The 12,385-nt window shown below is 45.1% G+C and overlaps 1 protein-coding gene across 5 annotated transcripts in view; it reads right to left on the minus strand.

Annotated features, from left to right (window-relative positions):
- vps41 (VPS41 subunit of HOPS complex) overlaps positions 1 to 12,385 on the minus strand; it is a 278,435-nt gene that overhangs the window by 199,077 nt on the left and 66,973 nt on the right. For all 5 annotated transcript variants that reach the window (XM_085993373.1, XM_085993371.1, XM_085993375.1 and 2 more), the window contains one exon: positions 2,087 to 2,161. In XM_085993373.1, coding sequence (XP_085849499.1) covers positions 2,087 to 2,161 — 75 coding nt within the window. The remainder of the gene's footprint in view (positions 1 to 2,086; positions 2,162 to 12,385) is intronic.

The following is a 12,385-nucleotide window of genomic DNA, read 5'->3' on the forward strand; positions in this document are numbered from 1 at the left end:
GGGGTCCTGGTGCACGAAACTCAAAAGGATAGTATGCAGGTGCAGCAAGTGATTAAGAAGGCCAGTGGAATGTTGGCTTTCATTGCTAGGGGGAATAGAATATAAAAATAGGGAGGTATTGCTTCAGTTGTACAAGGTATTGGTGAGACCGCACCTGGGATACTGCACACAGTTTTGGCGTCCATACTTAAGAAAAGACATACTTGCTCTCGAGTCAGTACAAAGAAGGTTCACTCAGTTAATCCCGGGGATGAGGGGATGGACATATGAGGAGAGGTTGAGTAGATTGGGACTCTACTCATTGGAGTTCAGAAGAATGAGAGGTGATCTTATTGAAACATATAAGATTGTGAAGGGGTTGGATCGGGTGGATGCGGGGAGGATGTTCCCGATGATGGGTGAAACTAGAACTAGGGGGCATAGTCTTAGAATAAGGGGCTGCTCTTTCAAAACTGAGATGAGGAGGAACTACTTCACTCAGAGGGTGGTAGGTCCATGGAATATGCTGCCCCAAAAAGCTGTAGAAGCTACATCATTACATAAATTTAAAACAGAAATAGACAGTTTCCTAGAAGTAAAGGGAATTAAGGGTTACGGGGAGCGGGCAGGAATTTGGACAGGAGTCTAGGTTCGGATCGGTCATGGCCCTGTGGGTAGCGGAGCAGGCCAAGGGGCCGTGTAGCCTGATCCTGCTCCTATTTCATGTGTCTAATTCTGTTAGATTCAGGAGATGGTTCAGTGATAGTAGATTGGCGGTTAGGATCAGATCAGCCATGATCTTATTGAATGGCGGAGCAGGCTCGAGGGGCCGATTGGCCTACTCCTGCTCCTATTTCTTATGTTCTTATGCAATTGGGGGTAATATACTAGCATAGATTGAGAATTGGTTAACAGACAGAAAACAAAGAGTAGGGATAAACGGGTCTTTTTCAGGGCGGCAGGCTGTGACTAGTGGGGTACCGCAAGGATCGGTGCTTGGGCCCCAGTTTTCACAATCTATATGAATGATTTCCATGAGGGGACTAAATGTAACATTTCCAAATTTGCTGATGATACAAAGCTAGGTGGCAGTGGCAGGTGTGAAGAGGATGTGAAAAGGCTTCAAGGAGATCTCGACAAGCTCTGAGTGGGCAAGAACATGGCAGATGGAATATAATGTGGATAAATGTAAGTTATCCACTCTTTGGTAGAAAAAACAGAAAGGCAGAGTATTTCCTAAATGGTGAAAGATTGGGGAATGCAGATGTTCAAAGGGACCTGGGTGTCCTTGTACAGGAGTCACTGAAAGTGAATGTGCAGGTGCAGCAAGCCATTAGGAAGGCAAATGGTATTCTGGCCTTCATTACAAGAGGATTTGAGTACAGGAGTAAAAGAAGTCTTACTCCAATTATATAGGGCCTTGCCGAGACCACACCTGGCGTACTGTGTACAATTTTAGTCTCCTTACCTAAGGAAGGATATACTTGCCATAGAGGGAGTGCAACGAAGGTTCGCGAGATTGATTCCTGGGATGGCAGGACTGCCGTATGAGAACAGGTCGAGTAAACTAGGCCTGTATTCTCTTGAATTCAGAAGAATGAGGGGGGATCTCATTGAAGAATACAAAATTATTACAGGGCTTGAAAGGGTGGATGCTGGGAGAATGTTTCCCTTGACTGGGGAGTCTAGAACCAGGGGCCACAGCCTTAGGATAAAGGGTAGGCCATTCAGGACTGAGATGAGAAGAAATTTCTTCAGAGGGTGGTGAATCTTTGGAATTCTCTACCTCAGAGGGCGGTGAAGGCTCAGTCATTGGGTATATTCAAAACAGAAGTCGATAGATTTCTGACCAGTAAGGGCATCAAGGGATATGGCGATCGGGCCGGTGAATGGAGTTGAGGCAGAAGATCAGCCATGATAACATTGAAAGGCGGAGCAGGCTCGAAGGCCCAAAAGGCCTACTCCTGCTCCTATTTCTTATGTTCTTATGTGACATGGGAAAACACAGCAAAAGGAGCCGGGAAACACAGGAAAACACAGCAAAAGGAGCAGGGAAACACAGATGTAGTAGGAAAAGCTGTAGAAAGTAAGCTATTACAACTCCTACCTTGCCATCTTCTGAACAAATTCCAATATGCTCTCCACTTTCATCCAAGCTAACTTGATTCACCTTCACAGAGCTCTGAAATGCAGCAATTAAAGCACGTCACTGATCATTGTGCTATGGACACAAATGTAGTCGTCTCATTAGGCAACTGCTATGGGTACTTATAATAAAGAAAGATGCAGGAGAGAAATATGAAAAAGTATTTTTCAAATGTTAATAAAAATAAAACATTTGTATTTTGAAGTCAGAGTTAACATTTCTTAAAATAAGACAAAAATAATGCTAAACATTCTAGCAGACGCTCACTTGACAGTTAATCATCATCTATGTGCTTAAGTAAAGCTGGCAAACTTCAAATCCCACCATAGCAGTTTGAGAATTTGAATTCGGTTTAATTTTTAAAATCTAGAACTAGAAAGCTGGTACCAGTAGATTGACCGTGAAGCTGTTGGATTGTCGTTAAAAACCCAAATGGTTCACTAATGTCCTTCAGGGAAGGAAGCCTGTGGTCCTTACCCGGTCTGGCCAAAGTGCGACTCCAGTCCCACACCAATGTGGTTGACTTTTAACAACCCTTTGAAGTGGCCTAGCAAGCCACTCAGTTGCATCAAACCACTGGGCAACTAGGAATGGGCAATAAATACCAGCCTTGCCAGTGATGCTCACATGCCAAAAATGAATTTTAAAAAAGTTTTCCAGATAAGGTAGGTAACACTATTGTACAATAAATGTCTGCTCATTTTGCAAACAATGGAATAAACTGGTCACCTTTGGCATTGAATATGGACTTAATTCCCAGTAGAAGGCGCTCAAGATCATGGCCTAGAAATATTTTTCCATGTGATTATCCCATTAGCACAAGTTAGTGGTAGGGCTCCCCTAGAAAGATCAGTGGGCTAACGCACTGTAATATGGTACTGAACTACTCAGATCAGCAAAGTTTGGTCTGTGCTAACTTAGCAGACTGTAGCCACATAGCGTGGGGGAAGAGGAGGAGGTTTTTTTTTTTTTTTTTTTTTTTTTTTTTATACACAGAGTTGTAAGACAAGGAATGCACTTAGTAATTGAAGAGACCATGTCAACATTTAAGAATAGGTTATGTTTGAAGGAAATGTGAGATAAAGGTATATGAAAACAGAGCAGGAACATTAGATAGTGGTTAGCACTGTTGCCTCACAGCGCCAGGGACCCGGGTTCGAATCTGGCCTCAGGTGACTGTCTGTGTGGAGTTTGCACATTCTCCCCGTGTTTGCGTGGGTTTTCTCCGGGTGCTCCGGTTTCCTCCCACAGTCCAAAGATGTGCGGGTTAGGTTGATTGGCTATGATAAATTGACCCTTAGTGTTAGGGGGATTAAAATATGTGGGGTTACGGGGATAGGGTGGGATATGTGTTGGTGTAGGGGTTACGGGGATCGGGTGGGATATGTGTCGGTGCAGGCTCGATGGGCCGAAATGGCCTCTCTATCTGCACTGTGGGGTTTCTGTGATTCTGTGATAGGGCTAAAGCATTAGATGGGGCTAGGGCTAAAGCACATGCCAACATGAACTGTTTGGCATGTGACAGCACCACATAACTGTCTTCCACACACTCGGCCTAGGGATGGGGAAAATTAAAAATTGCCAGGGTTCCCACACCTCATCAGTATCTAAAGACTCCCGTTTATAAAGTGAGTTGAATGGATAGGGTGAAGAGAGGGAGCTTTCCTCTGTGCACTGTTTGCAGCAAAATAGTCGAAACATGTTAGGGGTAGAGTTTCCGCATTGGGCACAACCTGCAATCCAGGTGCAAATTGTGCAATAAATTGCACCCGTTCTGAGAGTTTCTGCTCACTCATTTGCATATCGCCAAACACAAAATCTGCCATGAACTAGTGCAATTGGGCAACGTTTTAATATGTAGTTTCTTAAAGAAATTTGCTTTAAAAAATATTCCTTCATATATAAGAGTGATAACTTGGTGCAGTTTGATTAATACAGCTGAAAATGGGTTTAATCACAAAAAATAAGCATTTTTAATCAGTCAAGCCACCACCTGTGAGTAACCCGATTTTAAATTACTGAAAATTATTTTTAAAAATTATACAGGACCATTTGCTTGTTATATTGGGGTACAGTAGTCAATTTCTTAGTAACTTAAAATAACATTACATTTTAAAACTTTCCTATTCGTGTCCTTGCATCCAAAAGAAGCTGCTTAATTTTTAGAGCCTCCTCGATGGCCTGCAAATGAGCGCAATTAGCGGAAACTCCCAATAGGGATTAATTCATCTTGGGGGCATGGCCAGTTTTGTGGGTGGGACCGGCAGCTAATGCAATTCGTGCAAAAGATCGCAGAAACTCAATCTGTGCTGAACGTAATTTGTGCTTAAACTATCACGATCCTTTTGCGGGGGTTACGCTGATTTCCGACAAATTGCAAAATGGCCGACCCCTTCTTCGGAGACTGTGACTCCTAGTTCTAGACTCCCCAGCCAGGGGAAACATCCTTCCAGCATCTAACCAGTTAAGCCCCTTAAGAATTTTATGGGCCAGAAATTCAGGTCCCCATGGGTGAGTACGTGCCGTGTACTCACACGTAGGGCCAACGAAAGTGCTGGTTTAGTGCATGCACTGCAAACCGGAACTTCCGTTCCCTTGTAGGAAGGGGTTCACAGGTCAAACGTGTGTGCCGGAGTGGCAGCGCGTAGACCTTGAACTTCCGTTTTTTTTTAAAACAGGTTTCTCCGGGAGGACAAGTCTCTAGCAGCTGCGCGTTTAAAAAGCAAGCGCAAGGCCTGCTTTTAACAAGGTAAGTAGTGAATTAAGTAAAATTAAAACATTTTTTCCACAGGTTTATTGGGGTAATTCCTCCCCAAACGCGTGAGTACGGAAGGGGTACTCGCGCGTCTGGCCGGAGGAAATGCCGGTTTTCAGCATGCACAGCGCATGCGCTGAAAACCGGCATTTCCTCTCCTCTAACCCAAGAGTTGAAGAGGCTAGCGCGTACGCTGTAGGGGGCAGCGTGCGTCTTGGATTTCCTCCGTTTTGGGGGATTTGCGCATGTGTAAAAGCCTCCGGTCTTTACGCTTGTAAAAAGCACACGTAAGTATTTTTTTTTTTTTTTTTTAAAAACAGATAAGTGGTGTTTTAGTGCAATTTAGAAAAAAAAATTTCCACAGGTTTATTATTTTAAAGAATCTACATAAGGTAAGTTTAGTTTTAGACCCTTTTTATTAAAAATTTATTTCTTTCAAAAAAAAATTGTTTAAATTATTTTTTTTAACTTATTTATACTTAATTTAATGATTGGGATGTTTTTTAAAATTTTATTTAAATTTTTAGTAGTGTTTTGGGGTGCAGTACTTCTCATGAGTTTGACAGTTCTTACACTCAAACTTATGAATGAAGTTTCCCCTCCCCTGATTGGCTGAACAGTGCTCACCTGATCCCAGCCGGCACATCGCACTAACTACGCCGCTGGGTCAGGTTAGCACAGCGCGCCGACATCAGAACCTGGCCACCGACAGGAAATCCACTGCGGGCCAGGTTTCAGATGTCAGCGCGCCGGGTAAGTACACATTGGGGGCTTGCACGCGCGGCAAGCCCCTGACACCAAGTTCTGGGCCATTATTTTTAAATACTTTAAAAGGTAAGTTTATTTTTAGCCCCGTTAAAAACTAATTAATTCTCAAATTTAAATTGTTTAAAATAGTTATTTTATGTAATTTAGTTATTTTAAAAATGTGATTTAAAAAAAAATTTCCTTGAAGTTTTCCTTAGGTTTTGGGGCCGATCTCTATTCATAGATTTGACAGGTCTTCCTATCAAATTTATGAATGGAGATTCCCTGCTACGATTGGCTCTCCATGGCCCACGTGATCCCAGGGGAAGCTTCGAACTAACTGCGCCGCTGGGATGCGTGAGCACTGCGCGCTGGCAGCTGGAGGAGGCCCAGGATCGGAATCCCACACAGGCCCACAACACAACGGCAGGCGTGCTAAGTGCACCCGCGGGAAGCCTCCGACACGAATTTCTGGCCCTATACGTTTCAATGAGATCACCCCTCATTCGTCGAAACTCTAGGGAATATAGGCCTAGTCTACTCAATCTCTCCGCATAGGACAATCCACCCATCCCAGGAATCAGTTGAGTGAACCTTGGTTGCACTTCCTCTAAGGCAAGTGTATTCTCTCTTAGGTAAGGAGACAAAGACTGTACACAGTACTCCAGGTGTAGTTTACCCAATGCCCTATATAATTGTATGTAAGTAAGACTTCTTTACTCTTATACACCAATCCTTTTGTAATAAAGGCCAACATGCCATTTGCTTTGCTGCCGCTTCTTCTTCTTCGGCAGTCCCTCGGAACCGAGGATGACTTGCTTCCACACTAAAAATGAGTTCTCAGGTGACTGATGAGTCCAATGCGGGACCTACAGTCTCTGCCACAGGTGGGGCAGATGGTGGTTGAAGGGGCGGGTGGGTGGGGTGCTTGGGTTGACGTGCGCTCCCTTCCGCTGCTTGCGCTTGGCTTCCACTTGCTCCCGGCGAAGAGAATCTAGGTGTTCGGCGCCTTCCCGGATACTTCTCCTCCACTTTGTGCGGTCTTGGGCCAGGTATTCCCAAGTGTCGGTGGGGTTGTTGCACTTTTTCAAGGAGGCTTTGAGAGTGTCCTTGAAGCGTTTCCTCTGCCCACCTGGGACTCTCTTGCTGTGTCAGAGCTCCAAGTAGAGTGCTTGTTTTGGGAGTCTCGTATCGGGCATGCGGACGATGTGGCCCGTCCATCGGAGCTGATCGATCGTGGTCAAAGCTTCGATGCTGGCCTGAGCGAGAACACAGACGTTGGTGCGCCTATCCTGCCAATGGATTTGAAGGATCTTGCGGAGGCAGCATTGGTGGTACCTCTCCAGTGCTTGGAGGTGCCTGCTGTACATGGTTCATGTCTCTGAAGCATACAGGAGGGCGGATATTGTGGTGTATGTGCCTGTAAGAGCCCCAGGTGTGCGTAATGCCGGTAATTGCCACTTGGGCTATATAAGCCTGTGTATTGTGTATATCCTTTAGAAAACCCCCCCCCCAGACTTGCTTAGTAAATACCTATGAACCAACTCCTGTCTTCAGTGTCTTTATCTACACACGGACACTACAGTGGCGACGAAGTGGAAACGGACTTGCCTGCAATTCGGCAGCACCTCAAGGACATCGATTCCTCCGGCGTCCAGAAGACTCAAGGAAGTAAGAGAAACTATGGTTTCACCAGCTGGCCAAGCTGGTGGCAGGTACTGCGCTAATCCTTCCTGGACGTCAGGCTGGGGCTCCAGCGGCGGGCTCTACAGCTGAGACAGGCAGCGAAATCGGAGGCAAGCAATAACGGACTGGGAGGGAGCACTCGGGAGACGGCCGGTGCGGCAAGCAGGTCAGCGTTCAGACCTCCGTCGGGAACAAGTCTCCAACAGTGAATAAACGGAAACCGCAGTAAAACAGCGTTGTTATCGGCAGCAGCGGCGGGAAAGCACGGGAAGCGCCATATCTTTGCTACAGAAAAAAAAAAAGCGCGGGAAGCGCCATATCTTTTCTGAAATGCCTGAATCTGGTAATATTGATGCTTTTGATAGCGAAAGAGGGGATTGGACCACATACGTGGAAAAAGAGTAGAGGTATATTGCACTGCAAATGGAATAGAAGATGAAAAAAAAGCTTCAGTACTTCTGAACTTAATGAGCGCGAAGACATACGGGCTGTTACGAAACTTAATCACTCCAGCCAAACCAAAGGACAAGAATTTTAAAGAAATTGTTGATACCCTGCAGGAGCACTTAAACCCAACACCGCTGCGGATAGCAGAACGATTCAAGTTCTTCAAGAGAAATCAACACAAGAATGAAAGTAACGCTGATTACCTCACCGAATTAAGAAAGCTATCAAAGTACTGCCAATTCGGGGCAGGACTATCGGATTATCTTCGAGACAAATTCGTTTGCGGTCTCTTAAGTGAAGGAACACAAAAAAGACTGCTTTCTGAAAAAGATTTAACATTGGACAAAGCTTTCAGTATGGCTGCATCATACGAAGCAGCAGCAAAAGGAGCTGCAGAGATACAACAAAAGACACAGGACTTCGGCACCCATGAAATGACACAGGGGTTCGGAAGATGTTATCGCTGCGGCAGATCCACCCATAACCAGAGGGACTGCTGGTTCAAGGGCAAAGCATGCAGGCAATGCGGGAAGATTGGACACATTGCACGGGTATGCCAATCTGGACAAAATAAATCCACTGACAGAAAACAAAAAATTAATAAAGAAAAGTACAGGAAAGTACAAATGATGACGGACAGTAGCTCCGAAGACCAGAAAAGCGATAGCGACTCCGGAAACAAGAGACTAAGCTGTCTCAAATTACATAATGTACTTGCCAAAGAGGATTACCAAACCATTTGGGTTACCCTCACAATAGCAGGGTCCCCAGTTAAAATGGAGCTAGATACAGGATCAGCTCTAACCGTAATAAATCGACGAGATTACGAGAGGCTATTTTCGCATATACCTCTAAAAGACACATCCATTATCTTAAAAACATATACGGGGCAGAAAGTATACCCCAAAAGAAAAATAAGGGTGCCTGTTGTATACAACGGCAAAGAAATACAAAAGTTGTATTTATACATTCTACAAGATGGTGGTCCACCGTTGTTGGGACGTGAATGGATCAGGAAGATACGTTTAGACTGGCACTCCATTCAGGCGCTGACGGTGACCAGTAAGGAAAAAAACAATGATGACATCATACCTGAACAATTAAAAGACATCTTGGCCAACGCCAAAGAAGTGTTTCAAGAGAAACTAGGAACCTTGAAAGGCATCACCGCCTCAATAAAAGTGGAAGATGCAGCAATTCCCAAATTTTTTAAGGCAAGTCCGGTGCCATACTCAATACGTCCAGCAGTCGAGGCAGAGCTGGAGAATTTGGAAAAGGCAGGCGTATTATCCAAAATAGATTGGAGCGAATGGGCAACACCCATCGTTCCAGTCATGAAAAAAGCATTGAAAAATAACTCTGAGGAACAGAGAAAAATTCGCATCTGTGGTGACTTCAAGGTGACTGTAAACCCGGTCCTTCACACAGTACAGTATCCTCTTCCGAGGATAGAAGATATTTTCGCCTCACTAGCCGGAGGGAAACGTTTCACCAAAATTGACTTGGCACAGGCAAATCTACAGATGGAGGTTGAGGACGCCTCTAAAAAGTATCTCTCAATAAACACACACAAAGGCCTGTACCAGTACAAATCGACTGGTTTTTGGAGTAGCATCCGCTCCAGCTATCTGGCAAAGAGCTATGGAGCAAGTCCTGCAAGGGATTACGGGGACTCAATGCTACCTAGACGACATCCTTATAACAGGAGAAAACGACAACGAGCACCTTGCCAATTTGGAGCAGGTGCTCACTCGGCTGAAAGAACGGGGCCTACGAGCAAATCGCACCAAGTGCGAATTTTTCCAAAATCAGATATCATATTGTGGCCACATAATTAATAAGGAAGGGTTGCATAAGTCACCTGAAAAAATTGAAGCAGTTATAAAAGCCCCAGCACCTGAAAATGTTTCACAATTAAGGTCATTCCTGGGATTAATAAATTATCATAAATTTTTACCGAACTTATCAACTATTCTACACCCTCTTAATGATCTTCTACAGACAGGAGTGATTTGGAAATGGAACGAAGACTGTAAACGTGCCTTCCATAAATGTAAAGACTTAATCACATCCGAAGAAGTTTTGGCTCATTACAACCCATCACTACCAATCAGACTGGCGTGCGATGCATCCCCTTACGGCATAGGAGCAGTATTATCCCATAAATTCCCTGATGGCTCAGAACGGCCGATAGCTTTTGCGTCACGCTCATTAAACTCAGTTGAGCGTAACTATGCCCAAATAGACAGGGAAGCACTCAGCCTGGTATGGGGAGTGAAGAAATTCAACCATTACCTACACGGACAAAAATTTACCTTGTTGACTGACCATCAACCCCTCATCTCCATATTCAACCCTAAAAAAGGTGTTCCCATTATGACAGCACAAAGGCTACAGAGGTGGTCCCTTTTTCTAGGGGCACACCAATACAACATAGAATACAAAGGGTCAAAACAGCATAGGAATGCTGACGGTTTATCGCGCCTACCGTTGCCAACGATAGAAGAGGCACCTACAGTAGACCCAGTAGAGATATTCCACTCTACCATAGTGGAATGTCTACCAGTGACAAATTCTGCCATTGAAAGGGAGACAAGAAATGACCCGACTCTCTCACGGGTCTACGATTTAACAGTGAAGGGATGGCCAGCACATGGCGAACCACTGTTGCCAGCATTCTCGCAAAGAAGAGAACAGCTGTCAGTGTGCCGAGGAACCTTGATGTGTGGATCCAGAGTGGTGATTCCACCCAAACTCCAGGATAAAGTGCTAAAGGAGCTTCACGAGGGGCATCTGGGTGGAGTGAAAATGAAGAACCGAGCTAGGGCGTTTGTATGGTGGCCAGGTATCGATGGAGACATCGAAGACATGACCAAGAGCTGCCAAGGATGCCAGAAGGTCCAAAACGCTCCGCCACAGGCCCCTCTACATCCATGGGAGTGGCCCTCATTTCCCTGGCAAAGGGTGCACATCGACTTTGCTGGTCCATTTATGGACTCAATGTTCTTAATCGCAGTTGAAGCACACTCCAAGTGGCCGGAGGTAATAGAGGTCCTCCACCACCACGGAAAAAACCATCACAGTATTAAGGACCATATTTGCCAGGAATGGGCTGCCGGAACAGATATGTTCTGATAATGGACCGCAATTTGTGTCCGAAGAATTCAGAAAGTTCTTAAAAAACAATGGGGTAAAGCACTACACGTCTGCCCCATACCATCCCGCCACCAATGGATTGGCTGAAAGGTTTGTCCAGACCTTCAAGAAGGCCATAAAGGCCATGGGTAATGAAGACATAAAACTTCAGCACAAGGTGGATAACTTCTTATTCGCATACAGGAATGCAACACATATGGTTACCAACCAAACTCCCGGCATGATGTTCTTCAATAGAAACCTAAGATGCCGGCTGGATTTGGTCAAGCCCAACATCCGAAGGGACGTGGAGAACCGGCAGTTTCAAGGCATGAATGAAAGGCCAACTAGGGCCTTCCAGATAGGCCAACAGGTTTTGGCCCAGGACTACCGTACCGAGAAATGGCAGCCTGGAACTATCTGCACACGACTAGGACCACTGATGTATACCGTGGACATCGGAGAAAGCATAATAAGGCGCCATGCTGACCAAATCATAAAGTCATCCGAAAAGGGACAACCTACACCACCACTCTATACATCTAACGATGAAGTAGAGATACCCATATCTACCTCCGATCCGGTGATACTGGAACCCGACGAACCCGACACTGGCATTCAAGCCGAATCAGCCTTGCCAGAAGAACCTACTACACCACCAGAAACTACTACACCCCCGAGGCGTTATCCGGACCGAGTCAGGAAGCCTCCTGAGAGACTAACTTATAATTAATTAATTACAGCAATGTATATTATTTTGCATATAACATGTAATTAATAATTACTTAAAATATGATGTACTGGTTAGCTAAAAGGGGAGGAATTGTGGTGTATGTGCCTGTAAGAGCCCCAGGTGTGCGTAATGCCGGTAATTGCCACTTGGGCTATATAAGCCTGTGTATTGTGTATATCCTTTAGAACCCCTCCCCCCCCCCCCCCCCCCTCAGACTTGCTTAGTAAATACCTATGAACCAACTCCTGTCTTCAGTGTCTTTATCTACACACGGACACTACAGGTATTACTACTGCTCTGTAGATCATGAGCTTGGTGTTGGGTTTGAGCTCCTGGTCTTCAAACACTCTCTTCCTCAGGCAGCTGCCAGTGCAGCCTTCGGTCGCCTGAGGAAGAGCGTTTGCTTTCCTAATTGCTCGCTGTACCTGCAGGTTAACTTTCAGTGATTCGTGTACAAGGACACCCAGGTCCCTCTAAATACCAACATTTCTCAATCCCTCACCATTTAAAAAATACTCTGCTTTTCTATTTTTCCCTACTGAAGTGGATAACTTCACATTTCTCTCCATCTGCCATGTTCTTTCCCGCTCACTTAACCGGTCTATATCCCTTTGCAGGTTCTTTGCGTCCTCCTCACAGCTTACCTTCCCACCTAGCTTTGTATCATCAGCTAAAATGGATACATTGCACTCAGTCCACTCATTTAAGTCAAGATGACCAAATGGTACAAGATTATTAAATTTGCACCGCCAGAAAC

Source organism: Somniosus microcephalus, chromosome 7, assembly GCF_052327205.1.
Source record: "Somniosus microcephalus isolate GS21.2 chromosome 7, FLI_Smic_1.0, whole genome shotgun sequence".
NCBI lineage: Eukaryota > Metazoa > Chordata > Chondrichthyes > Squaliformes > Somniosidae > Somniosus > Somniosus microcephalus.